The sequence below is a fragment of the Hipposideros armiger genome, unplaced genomic scaffold (genome assembly GCF_001890085.2).
Source record: "Hipposideros armiger isolate ML-2016 unplaced genomic scaffold, ASM189008v1 scaffold_429, whole genome shotgun sequence".
Classification (NCBI taxonomy): Eukaryota; Metazoa; Chordata; class Mammalia; order Chiroptera; family Hipposideridae; genus Hipposideros; species Hipposideros armiger.
In genome coordinates this window covers 712,506-735,657 of record NW_017731779.1, presented here as the reverse complement: position 1 = coordinate 735,657, position 23,152 = coordinate 712,506, and the positions used below count along the sequence as shown (strand labels likewise).

Sequence of the window (23,152 nt, the reverse complement as noted above, 5' to 3'; positions counted from 1 at the left end):
AAACAGGTGCTCCTCAATGAAAACTTGGTGTTTTACAGTGTAAGTACTGTGATAGAAATAAGAACACCTAGCTTTTAGAATGCCTCGAGCTCTGAGAGTACAAGATAGAAGAGATACTTCTGTATTCTTGAAGGCGAGTAGGATGCCAAGGATCAAGTCGTAGGAGCTATGGGGTTACTTGAGCGGAGATTTGTAAGGCTGGAGTGTAGAAGGTGTGTACGGTGAGTAGTAAGAAATGAAACTAAAGGTGAACAGAGATTTCCAGTTAAACATGTCAGATTAAGTTGCATGTTTCCACTTCTTAAACCCTCCTAGAAGACAGTAAAAGAATAAATGCATAAACTCCCAAGGATTAAAAAAAAATGGGATAGAAATAAAAGACTCAGAAGAGAAAACAACAAAATTTTGGAAGGTAAGAAACTAAACTAATGGGTAAATGACACCTAATTTATCAGGCCAGAGAAAGCTGAAACCTAAGGATTTGAAGCCAACAACAAGCAAGTAAAATGACATTGGATCTTTGGGAGGCTCAGGCCTTGGACTCACCAGGTACCTTGGAGGTAGGAATGTGGAATAAAACTGAGAACAAGAAGATTGGTTAGTTTATATGAAAGAGCATTTTAACCACTCCCACCCTACTCAAGATTTAGACCAAGAAAGAGGGGAGGGCATAGTATTTGGGAAATGGGATTCAACATAGGAAGTAATGAAAGGAGAGCCCATCATGACAGCTGTGAAACAGGTCTAGGCCTACAGAGCAAGCTCTTCAGGTTAGGATAGGACAGAGGTCTCTAAAAGGGATGTCTTGAAGCCCAAAAGATGAGTTCCTGAAATGTCTGAACACAGAGGAGTTTTACAACTGTGGCAGAAGGGAGATAATACTAAGTACATAGAAAGCTAACCAAGTAGGAACTAAAAAGAAAGTTAAGCACTCAAAGCTGTGGGAGAAGACGTTAATTAAAACATACTTGATTATTTAGCTGTGAATATTTAGTCAACATGTAAACTTTTTTTTTTAATGCTGGTTTTTACAGTTTGTTTAAGAGCAAGAAAAAATCAGCATTCATTATAAGAAAAATATAGTCTAGAGCCAGATCAGTTTGAATCATGTCTGCTTACTGCTGTCACAACTTATTTTACTTCTATGCCTCATCTGTATAATAGGGATAGAATAACACCTACCTCTGTACTAAGAGTTGTTAAACCCTTAGAACAGTGCCTTGTTTTAGCAGTTATGAGGAAGAGGCTACAGGCAAATGAACTGTACATGAGGGATGGGTAGAATAACAGTTTAAAAAGCGAAGTCTAAGTGGGTTACTTAAAAATATGGAGGTAAATAAAAGAAATATAGCTAAGAATTAAAATGGTTGCACCTAGGAAACAGGAGTCAGGAGTGTAGTGGGCTGGGGCAGGAGGCTGCTTGTCCTCATAAGCTTTGATGGTTAACTTTTTGAATTTTATACACATACAGGAAAAATACTTCAGAAAGTAGAAGGAGCCTTTTGTTTGGATTTTGCCTTGAACCACAAAGCATTTTATTTTTGTAAAAATCTTTAATTTATGCAGAGTATGACAGAAGACTATGGTGAACCCATCACCTAGCTTCAGCCATTGTAAACTCCTGGCCAATCTTGTTTAATCTATATCAGCATCCTCAAGCACCACCAGATTATTTTGAAGCCAGTCCCAAACCTTATACGATTTCAACCAGAAATGGCCTTACATATGGCCTCAGCAGCTGTGGTGGGTGTGCTGCTCAGAACTCCCTTCAAGAACCTGTAGACCAGCCGCAAGGAATGAATGCAATTAGCTGATAACTTTTAGTCATAGCACTTTTGAGATCTGCCAGTGTTTGAGGCAAGGCCACACTCTTTTTCTGGCATTCTACAGCCAGTGACTAGGTATGGCAGCAGTTGTAGGGCCTGGCGATTTCTGTTCCATGTAGGACCCTATGGTCAGTCTCTGCACTAGAGCTCACCATTGGACTGGCCAAGACTGTGCCAGACTTGGACCACACTTGCATGCTTTTCATGCTCAACCCTCTTGCCTCTCCTTTCAAAGTGACAGAGCAGCATCAGGGTCTAAGGGTTTTTGCTACCTAGCCCTATTTTTTTCTCCATGTCTTCCACAGGCTCATCTTCACCTTGACATCTTCTCAGAGCATTCAACTAACAAAAGATCTAAAAGCATTCTTCTTAAAGTGTAGAAAAGAGCTAACATATTAGACCTGAAACTGCTATTTTTTAAAAGGTCTTTGTGTGGTTGATCTTTAGCTGGTGTTTGGGAACTTGTCTTTCAGGAGAATTTGCCTCATTCCCTGATAAGAATGGCTCACTGTGCCTAAACTGTTTGTGTAAACAATATGGTTTATGCTGAACACCTGCTTCTGAGAGTCTGGAATTTTGGTATGTGCTGGGCAGTTTATGTGACCGGTCCCTAAAAAAATCTTGGGTGTTCTTTGTACATCCCTGATAGATAATATTTACATATGTTGTTATAACTTTTTGCTGGAGGAATTAAGCGTGTTTTATATGACTCCACTGGGAGGATTCTTTGAGTTTGCACCTAGTTTCCTCTGGACTTCGCCTCATGTGCCTTTTTCCTTTGCTGATTTTGCTTTGTATCCTGTCACTAGTAAATCGTAGCCATGGGACCAACTATGTGCTGCCCTGTGAAAATGAGTCCTGTGAGTTCTAGCAAATCACTGAACCTGAGGATAGGCTTGGGGACACTAACACATTAAAACAAAAAACAAAAAAAACTAACATAAAATTCATAATGATTCCTTAATATCAAATAGCCAGTCCATGTTCAGACTTCCTTGTTCAAATGAGGATCAAAAACAAGATCCACCCATTATATTTAGTTGATAGGTTACGTCTCAACCTACAGATTCCCCCCTACTTTTTTTTTTTTCTTTGCTATTCGTACAAGGCAAGTGACAGTTTATTCAGTTTTCCCATCGTCTGCACTTCACTGATTACATTCCTGGAATGGTATGTAATACGTTCCTCTGTTTATGTTAGTTTCCTTAACGCTTATACTTACATCTAGAGGTTTGATTGCATCCAGAGTATATTATTTAATAAGACTAGTTGAGAGATGGTGTTTACTTACCTATTGTATGGCGTTGGGAGGCACGTAATGCCTGCTTCTCTTTTGTGGTAAGATTTCAAGAGTTGTCAGCCCAATCCATCTGTTATGAAATTTGCTACCAGCTTTTAATGGTTTTAGCAGCCGTTAATCTAGGTCCACCGTTTCATTTAGTGTTGTAAAAATGATGATACCTCATTGTCTTCATTGATAAACTATTATTCTTTCATAAATAACCAGTTGGTTCATATTTGAAAGGTAGGATAAAAGATTGGTTCTTGAACTTTTTCAGTGTCCAGAATGAGTAAGTTTCCTAGCACCCTCCAGAGGTTGGCCAGTGAGATTTTTACTTTTAAGTATCATTGTGAACTATTAGATTTTAACACTTGTAATGTAACTCAGTTCTTTTTGGTGCCCAAGTTGTCCTATCTCTGGTCTGTGAAAGCTCCTTCAAGTTGAACCTGACATAATGGTTTTTTAAGGGCTACTTTGCATTCAGGTACAACAGGATGTTCCAAGCTGTTTTCTTATTTCCTGCCCAGGTTTGGATTCAGCCATTTCTTTAATGAGCCCTACCTAGTTCTTTTTAGTTAGAGATGTTACTTAGAGCATATAGTCTGGGCTGCTCATTGATACTTGTTTGATCGTGTTTCTAGGTCTTCTTATTGGACACAGCTAGGAAATACTGAAACACATCATAGGTTTATATTATTTATTTCCAATTAAATATGGAGTTAAAGGGCAATAATTTAATCTTCTATTTACTTTTTTTTACCTTATCTTGAAAATCGTGGTTCCTAATAAAAACACCATTGATTTGCTTTATCCTACTCATGGTGATTTCAGACGAGTAGTACTAATATTGCAAACAACATGATTACTGAAAAAATTTTTTTTTGTTTTGTTTACTTTATGTTCTAAGGAAATAACTGCATTAGAAATGTATAATTAATGTGTATTTTCAAGTCACTTGTAATAGTTCTCTGTGTAGTTAAGCCACCAGTTGTGTACTTTTTTGTTTCTTTTGCTTTTGATTTTTAAGTGTTTCTCATATTTTGCTAATTATGTTTTATAATTATATGAAACACTACATGGTTCTATAGGTAAATCTCCATTCTACAGATAAATCTCCAAATCAAGGTACGTTAAGAGAAACAGTGGCCATCCGGGTTCCTCCTACCATATTTGTTAATAATAACTGTATTTATTAGTTTGGGTTTGTCTCTGTGTTTCAAAATATAACTGTGTGTATAATTATATACTCACACATATATTTGTATGTGTACATATGCAAGTGTGTATGTACCGTATTTTGCCGTATATAATATGCATATTTTTGCCCAAATTTGTGAGGGAAAGATAAGGATGTGCAGTATACATGGGTAGTACTAATTCCATTTCCCTGAAAGTTTGGTCCAAAAACGTGGGTGTACATTATACATGGCAAAATATGGTATACTTGTATATTTGTATTTCCATACACTTTAGGTAAAAAGCACACTATAAACGTTTGCATATTGCTTTTTTTGAGTTAACGTATCTATCCATATATATTACTTCATAGCAGATAATCATATTCCTTTGTTATAGAAGCATAATATTCCATTATATAATGGTATCATATGTTATTTTAAATGGTTTCATATTGTGGACATTTGGTTGTTTCTGGACATATTACAGATAGTGCAGCTATAAACAGCCTTGTGTATTTGTCTTTTCATGGGGATTTTTGTTATTAATGTTTGGGATGGATTCCTAGAAGTGGAATTCCTTAAATAGAAGGTAAATATAAACACAGTTTTTCTAGCTGTTGCCTAATTCTCTCTACAAGGGGACCGTATCACTGTTGTGTTCCCATCAGTAATGTATGAGAATATCTTTTTCCCACAGCCTATAAACATATTGTTAATCAAACGTCACAAAATATTTTAGGTACATCTGTGTTTTAGAATCTTTGGCAAAAGTATGATATGGACTATAAGGTGTGATCCTAAAAACAGGGAGATGTGTTGGGCCTTAACAGTAGAAACAGAAACGGAATTCTTCACTTAAGTATAGTTACGTTAAAGAAGTGTTAAAGGTGTAGCACAAGAAGGACTTAGTAACTGGGTGGAGATATGAGGAATTGGGGATAACTCCTCAAGTTTCTGGGAGTATGCAAAGTTCCCTTTAGAGCAGCAGTTCTCAACCTGTGGGTTGTGACCCCTTTGGGGGACGAACGACCCTTTCACAGGGGTCGCCTAAGATCATCGGAAAACAGAAAGATATTTACATTATGATTCATAACTAGCAAAATTACAGTTATAGAGTAGCAACGAAAATAATTTTATGGTTGGGGGTCACCACAACATGAGGAACTGTATTAAGGGGTCGCGGCATTAGGAAGGTTGAGAACCTCTGCTTTAGAGACTGTTGAGCATCAGCAGATTATGGGATGGGGGAATTCCATCTTGGATATCTTGAATTTCAGGTCTTCTGAGATATCTGTGTTAGAAATGTAGTTGGATATAGGATTTTGGTAAGTGTAGTTTATGTGCCCCTTCCGTGTTTTTTTACATAGCAATTGACTTAACATCTCTTTGGCTAGGATTAGAAAAATGTTTTATTTTCATGACTTACCTTTTACAGAATTACTAGAGACACTTAGAGTATGTGTACATATACTCTAACCGATTTGAAATCGTACTAAATATAAGCGTACAATATAATTGTGTTTTAAATTGCTAAAATTTAGTTCCAGGGCAAACAGAACTTAAATTCCCTTGCTCTGATGTATGAAACGATTTCTTGTGCCTTATCGCCAATAAACTTGATTTTACATATAATTTTTAAAACTTTTAAGTTTTCTACTTTGTTCAAAATATTTCCATTTTTGGTATCTAATTTTTGCAAACAGGCAAATGAATGGAGAATATTTTTGCCATTGAAATGTTTTTTCACTGTATTAAATACAGAAATACATGATAATAGGATGTCAAAATATAATTTTCACATTACAATTGAGGAAGGAATCTCATCTAAAAGAATAGTTTTTTATCCTATGTGGCCTTAAGAATATTAGGCAGGGAACAGATTCACAGAATTAGAAAAACCCTAAAGAGATCAAGATTAACTTTTTTGCTTTATAGGCTGGGAAAATGTTGGTTATTTTCTTACCAAATCAGTGTGAAACAACATGACTGTAAATTTAGGTTTGACCATTAAAAATGGAATTCAAATGGGAAAAGAGTAGAACCATAGACATGACTTTGTACTTTTTAGTTTCTTTCTTTAGGATTATTTCTGTGATAATGACAAAATATTAACAACTGACATTTACTTACCCCTCATCTACTGTTTTAAGCACTTTACAAGTCTTCTCATTTTAGTTCTCAGAACAACCATATGAGATACAGTTACTTACCATTAGGTACATTTTACATGTGAAACCTCCACAGAGAAGATTAGTAACTTTCCCAAGGATACACAGTAGCAAGAGCTGAAAAGAGAATTTAAACCCAGGTAGGCTGAAAAATAGAACATGTTTTGAGTGAAGACACCAGAATAAGATTCAAAACCTTGTCATGTAAGTTGAAGGAATTCATTTAAAAATATTTTTGTTTGGGAGAGAAGATTGAGGATGGCAGGGACACTTAGATTGTCAAGTATTAGGTCTTTCTGGAGACAGTGTATAGATTTCTTCATTTCCATGAAGAAATGGCATAGGATGAGTTCCAAAGCTTATCTTTGATCCAGTATTAGGTGTCTTCTGTTCTCTGTGTCAAAGCTATGTGGAGACAGAATGGCTTTTTTTAGGGTTAAAGCCGCCCCCTCACCACTCACTTTCTGAGCAAAGGTTGCATGGTTATTTGGAAGGCTTAGGTAGAAAGGAATTGTGGCACTTAGAGGATAAAATGGACCCCTTGCTAATCCTGAGATTTTTTTTTTCAATTAACTAAAAATTGTAGTGACTTGATTAATTGCTTAATTAATTAAAGATCCCAACAAGGATTAATATCCATTTATTCTAAATGAATTAGATACTCTGTGAGAGTTCTAGGCTTACATAGTTCTCATTTGATTCAGAAGAACCAACGCTAGCTGCTAGAGTTGCTTCCAACTTCAGGCCGGCTCACATTTTGAGAGGCCACTAAGTTGGTTAAGGGTTAATGGTCTCTTCCCATAGTTTCTACCTTGTTAATGCTGTCACACTAGGGTATGATATTTAATTATTGTGTTCCTATAGCATAATAGGTTATCAAACTTGAGCATGCTTTAGCATTTCTGAGAGGATTTGTGAAAATAGATTGCCGGGCCTCATCCCCAGCGTTTCTGACTCAGTAGAGCCCAAGAATATGCGTTTCTAACATGTTCTCAGATGATGATGATGATGCTGGCCTGGGGACCACACTTGGAGAACCTCCACCGTAGTAGGTTAGTCTGCGCCCAATTGATAGAGGTTTCCAAGAGCACAAACCAGATATTCATTTCTTTGTCCCTCTAATACCAAACAAATACGTAAATGTCTTAATTTTACAGAAACCATTGTAGACTGTTACATTGCAGTCTTTGGTCTGCTGGTACTAGAAATTAGGCCTAACATTGTGTAACCTTCTAAAGCTTTAAATTCAGGTCAGATTTAGGTTTAAGTTTACCTTTAGAAACACAAAAACAAGATTCTGTTAGAATTCTTTCACATGGTTCTACTTTCTGATACACAAAAAATTCTGAAGTGTTTTTGTTTTACTTTTGCCATTACTAGGGAGCTGGCTACCTGTAAGAGCTAGAATTTTATTTTTACTGGAAAAATGGAGGCTATTGAATCATACTGGGTTCATGTTCTTAGTATCCATAAAGCAAATGGCAGAATGAAACTGGTTCCAAATTCAGGAAGAGCTTAGCATCTACTCCTATTAAAGTAATTCTTAATATTCTAATAACTATGTATGGTGCCAGGTGGGTACTAGACTAGTCATGGGGATCACCTTGTAAATTATATAAATGTCTAACCACTATGCTGTACACCTGAAACTAATACAAAATAATATTGAATGTCAACTGTAATTGAATAATATTTTTTAAAAAGTAATTCTTAAACTGAGTTAAGAAAATGTGGAAAAAAGAACATTTTTTTTGTTTTTTTTTACTTAATCATACTCTCCCCTCCCCCGTCCCCCACCCAAAGCTAGCAAAGAATGTCTCATTAAGATTTTATCAAGAATTATTTATCCTGGCAGTTAAAATCATGAATGAATAAGTGCCATTAAGAATAATATGATTAAGTTTTTATATATGTTGCATATAATTTTAGCTTTCTTTAGCAGTTATCCTAAGCAGTGTTCTGTGATTGTTCTCTTTCTCTCTCCTTAGATACCCAGAAAGTGGTACTGTAGAAATAAATGTGAAGGATCTTCGACCACGAGCTAGAACCACTTTGAAATGGAATGAACTAAATATTGGTGATGTGGTAATGGTTAACTACAATGTAGAAAGTCCTAGTAATAGAGGATTTTGGTTTGATGCAGAAATTACTGCATTGAAGACAATCTCCAGGACCAAAAAAGAACTTCGTGCGAATATTTTCTTGGGGTAAGATTCTCTTCACAGATGCCATTTAATTAATTAATCAAGTAATGTAATTTTGAGGTATTAAGCACATGTTTCTTAGTTTAAAAAAAGAGGAATCTATGAAAGATGGAAATTTACATACCAAAGGAGAATCTTTTTTTTTATAAATTGAGAATTTTTTATTAAGAATGGCCCTTAAATCTCCATAGCTACTTTAATGCTGGAGGTATATTTGAAAGCATCTTGGAAATAACTGAGTGTTTTATTAGAGAAATCCTTGCTTACCTCACAGGATTCTTATAGATTAAGTCAAATAACATACAAGAACATTTCAATAGCCAAGTTGCTATGAGGATCCTATTGATGTAATAACTGCAAGTGTCTACCTAGCCAGCTGTTTACTGGACTCGTAAGACTATCTGAAATTTTCGTTCACAGTAATTTTCTTCAACTTACAGAATTTGACAAGCTTAATGAAGAGAATTCAAAAGGTAAAATCACCAAAATACCAAATCACTCAGGTATTTTCATCATTAATCTTTTAAGAAAAACATTTAGATGTTTCCCTCAAGTGATAGAGTATTATGCATTGTTGCACAATTACCCTTTTATACATGGGAAAATATTATCACCATTTTTCTTAGTCCGATTCTTCTGAATAGAGTTTATTGGATGAATAGTCACTAGTTAAAAAAAAAAAAGCCTGTGAAATTGTTTCCAGTTCTTCATTAGAAATCATGTTTAAGTAAACAACGTCATATATGCATTTTTGTTAATTTCTTTTCTTTAGAATGAGTTCTTAGAAGTATGCGTATATCTGCTGTGTTACGCATTGGAGATTCTAGAAGGACCTTGATAATTTTCTTTTACATAGGGAAATAGCCAAACTAATACTCCTGTCAAGCTCTGGTTAACTGGATTATTCTATGTTATTATAATATATATTTTATGTACTTTATACAATGCTTATATAACAATGGAATATATATATATATATATATATGTATGTGTGTGTATATATATATGTGTATGTGTATATATATATATATATAGGATATATTATATCTATGATAACATTAAGGTGACAAATCTGGGATCAAGCATTTGCTCATGGTTAATGATATATAGCAGGGGTCAGTAAACTACAGCCTACTGGCTGCCTGTTTTTATGAAAATAAAGTGTTACTGGAACACAGCAATGCCCATCCATTTATGTATTATCTGTGGCTGTTTTTGTACTCAGCAGCATTGTTGAGTGGTTGCAACTGAGACTCTGGCTTATAAGCCTAAACTACTTATTCTGTGACCCTTCATGGAAAAAGTTTGCTGACTCCTAAAATAAAAAGAATGTTGTTTGAGGTGGTGAGCATAGTTTATATTTTACAAAACAGTTTCAGGACTTTATCCAAACACAAGTGTGATTTTGTTGCCAGACTAAGGATGTAACTCAATTACAGACTTCCAAGCCACTTGATATTCTGATATGCATACAAATCATGAAGAAAAGGAGAAAGCATCTACATAAATTGTAGCCTTGTAAGGTACTTGAGTGCAAGAAGTCCAAAAAAGCACATGTATACAATAGGAGGCGATAACAGTACATTGCACTGCACTAAAAAATAGCTCGCTATTAAAAAAAAAAGTTCCCCCAAGTGATTCTGAGGTACAGTGAAGCACCCTGAGTTTAGGGGTTATACTAAGATTGAGTGGCAATTATAGACAGGAAAATATTGGCTCACTAGAGAGAAAAATTATGGAATAGCTATCCCAACAATAAAATACACTGTCCTGTGAGGTATTGTTCTCCATCACTTCAGTTTTTACTAGACATGTTAGGAACACAGCCAAAAAGGAACTAATGTGGCTTGTGGATGGGAATTATTTCTCATGGTTAGAAATCTTAGTGGAAATAGTGGATAAACAGAGTGAAGGCATAAATTATTCTGTTGATAGTTTGGGGCTATTATAAACAGTGCTGCCGTGACATTCTATCTGTGTCCTGGTGCTTATGTGCATCAGTTTTTGTAGTTCACATCTTGTCTAGAACTAGCATTGTTGCGTTGTAGAGCCTGTGTATTTTCAACTTTGATAGGACCAAATATGTAAGTGGTTGTACGGGATTGTACTTCCACAGCAGTATGAGAGTTCCCATGGCTTGGCATTCTCTCTCATTCACTCTTTGTCAGACTCGAGTTTCTGCTAATCAGGTGGATGTATAATAAAATAGTATATCATTGTGGCTTTAATACGCATTTCCCTAACTAATGATATTGAGAACCTTATGTTTATTGGCAATTTGGGTATCTTTTGTGAGGCCCCTGTTCCAAACATTGGTGTTTGGTTGTTATTAATTGATTTTTAGGAGTTCTAGTTGTGGGAACTTGACCATTTCAGTTATAAGTGGAGAAAAATATCTTCTCCAATTTGATGACTTATCTTTTCTCCTTAGGTTTGAATAGTAGTTGAGTTTATCAACATTTTTTCCTTATACTTTCTGTCTTGCTTAAGAAACCTTTCAGGGTTGGGGACTGGGGGTCAGCAGGGCAAAATGATTGCAGGTGTCAAAAGGTACAAACTTCCAGTTATAAGATATATAAGATATGGGAATATAATGTACAGCATGGTGACTATAGTTAACAATACTGTTTGTACGAGTATATTTGAAAGTTGCTAAGAGAGTAGATCTTAAAAGTTCTCATCACAAGAAAAAAATTTGTAACTTTGTGAGGTGATGGATGTTAACTAAACTTTTTGTGGTAATCATTTGTCAATATATACATATATCAAATTATTATGTTGTATACCTTAAACTTATACAGTGCTATGTTAGTTATATCTCAGTAAAACGTACAGAAGGGAGGGAGGACCTTTCCTTACCCAGAGAGCATAAAGATAGTCTCCATTATTACCTTCCAAAAGCCTGTGATGTGTTGCCTTTCTTTAGGTCTTTCATCCGCTTTCAGTAGGTTTTTGTGTACAGTGTTAGGTAAGAGTTTGACTTACCTTGATATACCGGTATAGATAGGCATTCTTCGTAGCACCGTTTATTGAAAAGCCCATTTCTCCCTCATGTACCTTCAGTATCACCTCATAACTAGTATTATATCTGATACATCCATCTGATTGCTGTTCTGTAACACTGGTCTGTTTTGTGTATCCTTACATCAGTTCCACACTTTCATAATATGACAGCAGATCTTCCTACCTTGTTCTTCAATTCTGTTTTCTTAGTTCTGTGTACTTTCATTTGAATTTTCCAGTCGTCTTGGTAATTTCCACATAAAAACCACTGGGGATTTGAAAAGTATTGTGTTGAATCTAACCCATCTGTGATTTTCTCTCCATTCAGTTAGGTCTTTAATGTGTTTGTTTTTCTCATGTTTCTATTAGATTCAACCATATGAAATATGCTTTTGTAGGTTCAAAGGTTTAAAAGTTGGCAGTTATATAGTTCAACCTGATTTAATTATCTCCAAAGATCTAATGTTATATATGCTCATATATATATGGTTATTTAACCTTAGATACCACTTGTTGTTACTGTAAATTCTATTTTTATTTCATTTTTCTCATTGTTACAGATATACAGATAACATTTACTCTTGGATTCAGTAGCCTTACTAGATTTACTATTTTAAATTTACATGTAGGCTGTCTTAGCATTTTTTATGATTATAATCATCATCCATGAATTATGACATTTTTGTTTTGTCCTTTACTTTGATTTCTTCCTCCTTATTCATCAGCTGCTCTTTAGTACATTCTTGAAAGGAAGTGGTGATAGCAGGCATCTTTTTTTCCTCTGATGTCCAAGAAAAAGATTTCAAAATTTCACCAATAACCATAATGTTTAATACAAGTATTTTGTGGATATGCTTCCCTGGGTTTGATTTGATGATATTATTAGGATTTTTGAATTTGTGTCAATGAGTAAAATTTGCATGTTAGGTTTCCTGCCTAGCTGTCCTTCACAAATTATGCTGGTTTTATAAAATAATTTGGTGGAATATCATTTTTCTATCGTATGGTAGTTTTGTGTCCTTTTCTTGAGTGTTTGGTAGAACTTGTCAGTAAAGTCCTCTGGGGCTGAGTTTTCTTTGTGGGAAGGTTTTTTTTGACTGATTCAATTTCTGTAATGATCATAGGGCTATTCAGGCTTTCTATTTCTTGAAATAGGATTTAATTTTCTAGGAGTGATTATTTTATCTAAATTTTAATTTATTGCCATAGTTTATTTGGTAGCCTCATCTTTTAATGTGTGCAGTCTTTGTTATAATGAAAAGATGGAGAATTTCAACTGACAATTGGAATTTGTAAAATAATCACATGGAGATTCAAGAACTAAAAAATTCAGCATCTAAAACTAACACGTCGTTAGATTGGCTTAACAGCAGGTAAGATACAGCAGAAGATAGTATTAGTGAACTAAAAGGCAAGTCAATGAAAAATATTTAAACTGAAACATGGAAAACAACACAGAATAGACATGAATATATGGACTTGGTGAAAAGGTGTGTGTTAGATTTATTTATAGTTCCCAAAAGGAGAAAGTAGGATGAAAACAATATTTGAAAATACAATAGCTAGAATTTTCCAAAATTGATAAAAGATATCTGCCTAGGTTGAAGAAATTTTGTGAACCCTAAGCAGGATAAAATGTAAAAGAAACACACAGTGGCATATCACAATAATAAGGCTGTTGAAAACTCAAGATAAAAACAAAGGGAAGATGACTGAGTTTTCATCAGAAATACTGTAAACTAGAAGACAATGGAATGGCATCTGAAAACACTGATAAAAAATTCTCAACTTAGAAATACATTTCTAATGAAAATATCCTACAAAAATGAAGCCAAAATAAAGACATTGTTAAAGCAAATATGAGAGAATTCAATATCAACAAACCTGCACTAAAAGAAATACTTAAAGGGAGTTCTTTAAGCTAAAGAAAGGAGACCTCAGAACAAAACATGGAAATACAGGAAGGAATTAAGAACAGAGGAAGGGTAACTATATGAGTAAGTGCAAATAGATTATTCAAAACAATAATAGTGAAGTTTAAAGTATGTGTAGAATAAAATGCATGACAACCATGCAATACATGGGGTTGATAAGTGAAGCTGTGAGATTCTGGAATCATCAATGAAGTAGTGAAAGTAAAACTTAAAATAGTTTGATTTGTCAAGTTTGCATGGTGCAATCCCTAAGAACCACTAAAAATAAAATATTTGCAAATGAATAGAGTAGAAATGGAATAATAAATATTAGAATAATCCAAAAGAAGGCAATTAAGAATAAAACAAAAAGGTAGATAAAAATAGAAAACAGAGTAAAGTGATAGAAACCCAAATATACCAGCCATTATATTAACTGTGTGTGAACTAAATATTACAATGAAAGACAAAAGATCAACAGACTAGATTGAAACAAACAAAACCCATATACTACTTATAAGAAAGACTCCTTAAATATGAAGTCACAGAAGGTGAAAATACAACTGAATGGATTCTAGGTAGGTGACAACAGCATAGATTTTTAATCTCCCTAGCTGTCCTTATGAAAACATCTAGAGAAATTAAAATATCTAAAAACTTGTGGGCAACATCTACCAACTCTTTACAGTGATGTGGTATTCCCCACAAACACCAAAATAGCTGGTGGGATAAACAACTGAAAGCTACAAAACCTTTGTGGTATCACTGTCTGTTTAAAAGGAAGGAGAGGGTACTACAGGATATATGATGGACCAAGTAATTCCAAAATAATAAATTGGGGCCAAAAGGAGAAACAGATACATAATTGTTTTTTGTTTTTTTTTTATTTACTCTTTAGTCCTGAATTTTCGGAAAGTATTTATATGAACTCATGAGGTATTTTGTACATGTATTAATGAGTATGTTTCATTTTTAGTTCTGTCTACTGTAAGAGCCTAGAAACAGTGATCAGTCCAGTTGTAGTAAGCTTTTCTAGTGCTAAGTTGTGTTCTTGAAATACCATGTCCACCTAAAAGAAACCAAGCTTCCTTGGAGATAGGACTCCATGCTGGGGTAAGAAAATGTACAAGGTGAACTTGGAACATCTTGTCTTATGAATAGCAAGGAAGCCCATAAAGACTAAGTTCTTGTGAGAAAAATTTGGGAGTCACCTGGAAGATCCCATTGGTCAAAGATGAGACATTTTGAACATCGATAAGGAAAGTAACTACAGTGGATTGAAACACTTCAAATATGTGAATTCCTAGTAATATAGAAAATCATTGGTCACTTATATAGGATGCTAGAGGTACTATTACTTTAAAAACTGCTAAGAAAACATTTAATCTATATTTGTTAAATAAACTATACCACTAACTCAGCAAATAGTTCATGAAGTCAAGTTTCTCTTTATTGAATTATTCCAGCAAATAAAGGAGAATGAAATGATAGAACTGGAATATCAACACTTTCTAATCCCCAGTGAATCTAGGCATTGAGCATCTATGGCTGCTGTCATTATAGGAAAAGATAACTAAATAACGAGGTGTTTCCTGAGAGAAATAGACCTATAAATAGTTTTACCAAAAAATGAACCTGATTTGATTAAGCATTTATAGCAAGGTTTGACCCCAAAAAAATTTTTTTTGTAAAGGGCAAGATAGTAAATAGTTGAACCTTCGGTGGCCAGATGGTTTCTGTGAAAACTACTCAACTCTCTGCCACTATAGCAGGAAGCCAGCCATAGAGAATACGTAAATGAGTAGGCATAGCTTGTTCCAGTAAAACTTTATTTACAAAAACAGGCAGTGGGCCAAGGATTTCTGGCTTTTACTCTGTACCCAACTATCAATTTACTGGAAATACAAACGCCAGAAAACACTATTTAAACTATTCTTTGGGAACGCAAATATCAAAATCAAGATTGTGGGGAACTCTATAGGACAAATGAATTGCAAACACTTTGTTGCAATTTAACAAATTGCACGGAAGAAAGAGATAGTATGGGAATTTATAGATTAGGGTATCTTTAAATTTTTTATGTTTATTAAATTTATTGGGGTAACATTGGTTGGTAAAATTATATAGGTTTCAAGTGTATAAATCTATAATACATCATCTATAGGTTGTATTGTGTATTCACTACCCAGAGTCAGTTCTCCTTCTATCACCATATATTTGACGCCCTTTACCCTCTTCTACTACCCTTCCTTCCCCTTATCCTCTGGTAATCACTAAACTGTTGTCTATGTCTATGAGTTTTTGTTTGTCTTGTTCATTTGTTGTTTTCAGTTTAATATCCCACATGAGTGAAATCATATGGCTCTCGACTTTTTTCTGTCTTACTTCACTTAGCATGATAATCGCAAGATCCATCCATGTTGTCACAAATGGCAGCGCTTCATCTTTTCTTGTGACTGAGTAATATTCCATTGTGTATATGTACCACATCTTCTTTCTCCAATCATGTATCGAAGGACACTTTGGTTGTTTTCATGTCTTGGTCACTGTGACTAATGCTGCAATGAACATCGGGGTACATTTATCTTTACAGATAAATGTTTTCAGATATTTTGGGTAGATATCCAGAAGAGAGATTGCTAGGTTGTATGGTAACTCTATTTTAAAATTTTTGAGGAACCTCCATACTGTTTTCCATAGTGGCTGTACCAATTTACATTCCCACCAGCAGCATATGTGGGTTTCTTTTTCTCCAAACCTCTCCAGCACTTGTTATTACTTGTCTTGTTAATATAGCCAATCTAACAGGTGTGAGGTGGTATCTCATTGTGGTTTTGATTTGTTTCCCTAATAGCTAGTGAAGTTGAACATTTTTTCATATATCTGTTGGCCATTTGTATATTTTCTTGGGATAAGTGTCTGTTCAGATCCTCTGCCCATTTTTTAAATTGGATTGTTTGTTTTTAGTTGTTGAATAGTACAAGATCTTTATGTATTTTGGATATTAGCCCCTTATTGGAGGTGTTGTTTGCAAATATCTTCTCTTATTCAGTTGTTTGCCTCTCTGTTTTGTTGACAGTTTCTTTGCTATGCAGAAGCTTTTTAGTTTGATATAGTCCCATTCATTTATTTTTGCTTTTATTTCTCTTGCCTTTGAGATCAAATTTATAAAATTCTCTCTGAACCCAAAGTCCGTAAGTTTAGTACCTATGTTTTGTTCTATATATTTTATTGTTTCAGGTCTTATATTGAGGTCTCTGATCCATTTTGAGATAATTTTGGTATATGGTGACAGATAGAATTCTAGTTTATTTCTTTTCCATGTGGCTTTCCAATTTTCCCAGCACCATTTATTGAAGAGGCTTTCTTTTCTCCATTGTATGTTTTTGGCTCCTTTGTCTAAAATTACCTGCCTACATATATGTGGGTTTATTTCTGGGTTTTCAGTTCTGTTCCATTGGTCTGTGTCTTTTTTTCTGCCAATAGGGGTACATATATCTTTACAGATAAATGTTCATGCTGTTTTGATTGTTGTTGTTTTGTAATATAAATTGAAGTTAGGGAGTGTGATACCTCTAGCCCTGTTCTTTCTTCTTAGGGTTGCTTTGACTATTCACAGTCTTCTGTGATTGCATACAAATCTGATGATTTCTTTTGTTTTATTTATTTTAAAAATGCCTTTGGAATTTTGATGAGGATTGCATTAAATTTGTATATTGCTTTGGATAGTATGGCCATTTCAACTATGTTGATTCTTCCAATTCATAAACACTGAGTATCTTTTCATTTCTTTGTGTCTTCTTCAATTTCTTGTAATAATGTCTTTAGTTTTCAGTATATAGGTCCTTCACATCCTGTTAGGTTTATTTCTAGGTATTCCTTTTGTTGCAATTGCAAATGGAATTTTTTTTTTTGAAATTTCATTGTTAGTATATATGAATACAATGGATTTTTGTACACTGACTTTGTATTCTGCAACTTTGTTTATTGTTGGTTTTTTTTTTAGGGAAGATTTATTTTATTTAACTTTATTGGGGAACAGTGTGTTTTTCCCAGGGCCCATCAGCTCCAAGTCAAATTGTTGTCTTTCAATCTTAGTTGTGGAGGGCGCAGCTCAGCTCCAAGTCCAGTTGCCTTTTTTAGTTTAGTTGCGGAGGGCGCAGCTCACTGGCCCATGTGGGAATGGAACTGGCAATCCTGTTGCTCAGAGCTCACGCTCTAACCAACTGAGCCACCTGGCCACCCCTGTTTATTGTTTCTAACAGTGTTTTGGTGGAGTCTAGGATTTTCTATATAAAGAATCACGTCATCTGCAAAAAGTGACAATTTGACTTCTTCATTCGCAATTTGGATGCCTTTTATTTCTTTTGCCTGATAGCTCTGGCTAGGACTTCCAATGCTGTGTTGAATAACAGTAACCCTATCTTGTTCCTGAAAAGCACGGGCAAAACTACATCATATGCCTAGGGAGGTGGACAGGTTAAGATTGAAGAAAATTAAGGTAAATGTAACCCTTGGGAGGGAGCATGTCAAGGACTGAAGTAGTTGGCAGTTTTGTCTCCTGTCGTGTTTGGTGATTACAAGGATATGTATCTTATATTTTGTTAAAGTATACATTTGTGTATATTTGACATTAACAGTTTTAAAAGAAAAGGTAAAAGGATGGTAAGTCATCAAGCAAATGCTAACAAAAAAATGGTATACTTTTGAAACAGAATTCATCAGTAGAGATAGAGACATTTCATAAAAATTGTACCCAATAACATAGCTTCAAAAATATAAAGCAAAAGTTGACAGATTAAAAGGAGAAATGTACATATCCGTAGTTATGGTAGGAGACTTTGAAGAAGTACATGCAAACTGGTTTTTCTTTTTAATGATTTCATCTTTTTAACCTAGAAATTTACTATATTTATTGAAAATGTTTCTTTTATTTTAATTGAAAGTATCATTCTTTCTAGTCTTTAACTTAAATTTACAAAGTAGCTGTTTTCCTACCATGTAATCTTAAGTGATGTCTCTAAATAGTTTTCTTAATACTACACTAAAGTTACACTTAACTTTAAATATTAACTAATTACTATTGGACTTTTTTTCCCTATTGAAAACAATAATTCAAAGAATTGGAATAACTGTAATCACAATTTGTAAACAAAATTCAGTGAGTTTCTAAATTGACTTTTTTTTAAGATTTTATTGGGAAATTGGGGGAGGGGAACAGCCAAGTTGTTGTCCTTCAATCTTAGTTGTGGAGGACGCAGCAGGCTCAGCTCCAAGTCCAGTCGTTCAAGGTGCTGTGTTCAATTAGTTGCAGGTGGGCATAGCCACCATCTCATGTGGGAGTCGAACCAGCAGCCTTGTTGTTAAGAGCACAGGCTCTATCCACTGAGTCATCCAGGTGGCAGCTCAGCTCAAGGTGCTGAGTTCAGTCTTAGTTGCAGGTGGGCGTAGCCACCATCACATGCGCGACTCGAACCAGCAGCCTTGTTGTTAAGAGTGCACACTCTATCCCCTGAGCCACCGGGCTGCAGCTCAGCTCAAGGTGCGGAGTTCAGTCTTTAGTTGCGGGTGGATGTAGCACACCATCTCAAACAGGCAACCGTGTTGTTAGTACCATGTGCTCTCACCAGCTGAGCTATCCTGTCACCTGTTGGGCTCACCACTCAATGGCAGCTCAGCTCAGGCTCAGCTCACTGGTCCATGTGGGAATCGAACCGGCGATCCTGTTGCTCAGAGCTCGCACTCTTGAGCAAGCTCTTAACCAACTGAGCCACATGTCCAGCCCTCTAAATTGACTTTTAATTATTATTTGCGTAAGATTTTGCTGGCAGAAGTTAACCTTTCTTCCTTTTTTTTAAAATAGGGGTTCTGAAGGAAAATTAAATGACTGCCAGATAACATTCGTAAATGAAATCTTCAAGATCGAGAAACCTGGAGCCCATCCTCTTTCATTGGCAGATGGAAAGTTTTTAAGTATGACTTTTTTTTTTTATGGGCTTAGACTACATATGTTGTACATAATTGTCATTTTAATTAGTCAGGGAATAACTTTTGAGGAAGTATAAAACTGCAGACCATAGAAATTTATTTTCAAGACAGCAGTTTTGATTTAAAATCCTTTTCAGTCTAACGGATTTTTCTCAAATGATAAAATTTGTTTTCAAAGAAATATTTTCTCATGTTGGCATTTTTCTTGCTGTTTCCTCTATTATAGTTTCTGTCCAAATAAAAATCCCACTTCAGTGATTTTGTGGCCATCTAAGATTAATTTTTAATAACGAGACTTGTTTTTATACCAGTATAGCCTGAGAATAGTAGTGCTGATTGATCCTTGAATGTCTGGGAGGTAGTAAATGAGGTTTACAGAATCATTAGAATGTAGCCCTACCTTTTCATTGTACATATTTCAGTTGCTTAATATCGTACAGCTAGTTGGTCACAGAAGTGGGACTAGAGTCTAGGTTTTTTCATTCATGATTCACTTGCAGTCTTTCCAAATAATTTATAGTGGCTCATACTCTCTTAATTCTGAAGATTTTGTGGTGAGCAATCCATTAAGTTTATGCTACATGTCAATGTCTGGTATATTCTGGAAAAGAAATATTCAAGACGAAATAGGTCTGGCTAACCTCTTCTTACCACAGTTGTGCAAGATTACAACACAAGAACTTGAACAGATCAATAAATAAACTTCCACGTTACCAGTCTAGGTCATTCCAGTTTTTTGAGGCTACAATGTTAATATGGCTAGATTTGAATTAAGAACCTTAAGGCCTACTCTGTATGACTACTTGTATGGTTATATCTTAGGAATAAAGGTAACTTGATGAGTAAACCTATTTAATGTGACTTAGTCTTTCTCAGTAAAACCCAGTAGAAAACCAAGATTGACTAGGTTATTCTCGTGTCTTTTGTTTTCTCCCACTCAGTATACCTGCATGAACTTTTTTGTTCTGTAATGCTAATCACATTATAGTTATGACTTTAACCTTGCATGTAAAGAAACCATTTCAGAGCCACAGCCAGATTTCCATTGATCAGATCACTCTCCAAACCAAAATCTAAACATGCCTTGAAACTAATAAAAAATAAAATAAAAATAAAAAATAAAAATAAAATAAACATGCCTTTGGCATTTTAGATCTGTTATATTTTCATTACTTATATGTTGTCACAGCTACTTAGTGGAAGTGAAACAAAATTGTGATCTTCATTAGTAAGAATAGGCAATGATTATTCAGAAAGTTAGTACTAAAATAGGTAGCCTTTTCCTTCCTCCTTCTCTTGTTTGTCAGATACTTTTCCCCATTTCCCTTATATTGTTAGATCAGCCCTGATATGGTAAATTTCCTCACAAGTATATTGTGTACATTTGTAAGAAATTCATAGTATAGAACTACATACATTCAAATAATATAGAACTCCCAGGAGGTTGTTACTCTAACAATGTATGTCATTAGAGACATCTTCCTCTAGCTATATAATTTATCTTTGTGTATTTATTTAAACAATTTTGTTTAAAAATGTTATTCTGCTATTTCAATTTTTAATTTAATATACCTGGTTACCTCATTTTTTCATAAAAATCTATCCAACTATTCCTCTTTTGATTGATATTTAAGTTTAACTTTTGGTATTATGAACATTACTGTAAGACTTTTTGTGTACATACATAAATTTTACACTTTGTCACACTTATGGATTTAGATGAGGAGGGAGCAGTAAATGGTACCTCTTATTTGCCAGAGTTCTGAACCAGTTGACAAGTAAGATAAAAAATCAGCTGAGTTTGAAATGCCACTTCTATCCTAATAAAGAGAGTATTGGGGGGCATAGCTTGTATGGGAACTAAAATGGGCTTGCTAACTCCTAACAGGCCTCTCCCTCGTAGTTCAGCCTACCCAAGGAAAGGTTTGGATCTGTAGAAAAGATGGTACCTAATAGTTCCATTTATTAAGTAGATGTGTCCAAACAACTTTATTCAATAGAGTAATGTATTTCCTGGGAAATTTTAAGGTATGGTTTCCCAGTGAGGTCACTGCATTGTCCCTGGGTATCGTGCACATTTGGGGAACCGTGAGTCTAGTCAGTGCAGATTTCTAAGGCTAAAGTACATTATCCTCATGGTTGAGGGTAGATTTATTACTGGCACATGCCTGGGCCTTATCCTTGAAAATTTGATTCATAAACCTAGAATGAAACACAGGTATTTATTCATAAAGTCCCATACTTGATTATTCCTTATGGTTCCCTTTTCTTCATTAAAAAATACGTATGCTATTTTCATGGATTTTTCTTAATACTATTCATAGCTATAAAAATGATTTTAAGACTGGGCATGCTATAATTTTGTTCTTAATAGGGAAAAATGACCCTGAATGTGACTTTTGTGGTGGAGACCCAGATAAGAACTGCCATTCTTGCTCCTGTCGTGTGTGTGGCGGAAAACAGGAACCCAGCATGCAGCTTCTCTGTGATGAGTGTAACATGGCCTATCACATTTACTGCTTAAATCCACCTTTGGATAAGGTCCCTGAAGAGGAATACTGGTAGGATTATCAGGTGTTTTGTTGTTACTATGTTAAGAATTGAATGTGAAATAGGTATTTGAACCACTAAAAGTATTTTTCTTAAGATACATAATGTATATTAAAGTGCTTGACATTTTATAGCTGATGATTATTTAGCATTGATATCTTTATTTGATCTTTACAACAGCTTCTGGACCAGCCTCTAAGCTCCATATTTAATCCCTCCGGTCGCTTCTCACACGGAGTCTGTGTTCTTTCAAAAATGCAAATTTGATTGTGTTACTCATTTGCTTCAGAGGCTTTATGTTGCCTTACTTATGCTGCATAATATTTTTTAGTTGATTTTTCCAGCTATATTTCTTACCCTTTCCTCTTTCATTTCCCCAAATTTTCTATGCTCTAGTCAAGATTAAATATCTTTCAGCTCTGTGAATAAGTCATGTTCTTTCTCGTCTCTGGGCTTTTACACTTGACACATTTTCTTCTTGGAAACATTTCCTTTTCGCTTGACTTCAGGATATTTAGTATTCTTCAGGTTTTCACTTAAATATGACTATCTTGGAAGCCTTTGTGGATGGTTCCTCCTAACCCCCAGTTATTGTACATGTACCCACTATGTTAGATAATAGTAGTTAATAGCTATTAAGTGCTTTATATATACTAGACACTAACAAAGTGCTTTATATGGATTATTGTATTTAATGCTGTAAGGTTAATAAGTAGAACCAGGCACCAAGGTCAGATATACTTGATAGACTCTATATTTCTTCTATTGAGTAGTGTTAGCTACAAAAAAAGAAATGATTGGAAAAATGGGCCCAGTCGAAGTTATAGTGAACTTTTTAATGTCATGTGAAGTTTTTTTTCTTTTTAAATTGTGTGTCATATTGCTAGCATGGAGGGTTTTTAAGTTGAAAGGATGACATACTCAGAAACACTAACATCACAATGGGGTAGCTGGTATTGTAAAGAATAGATTGTTCTCCATTCTTTTGTGGGCTCCCCCCACCATCCCCCTTCCCCTCCCCCAACACACACACACACACA

The 23,152-nt window shown here is 34.9% G+C and overlaps 1 protein-coding gene across 2 annotated transcripts in view; it reads left to right on the top strand.

The window, feature by feature from the left end:
• UHRF2 (ubiquitin like with PHD and ring finger domains 2) overlaps positions 1-23,152 on the top strand; it is a 77,290-nt gene that overhangs the window by 26,245 nt on the left and 27,893 nt on the right. For both annotated transcript variants that reach the window (XR_002126476.1, XM_019664742.1), the window contains exons 4-6: positions 8,443-8,661; positions 19,438-19,547; positions 21,937-22,123. Coding sequence is in view for 1 of the 2 variants with exons in the window: in XM_019664742.1 (XP_019520287.1) it covers positions 8,443-8,661; positions 19,438-19,547; positions 21,937-22,123 (516 nt within the window). In the remaining variant the exon portion in view is untranslated. The remainder of the gene's footprint in view (positions 1-8,442; positions 8,662-19,437; positions 19,548-21,936; positions 22,124-23,152) is intronic.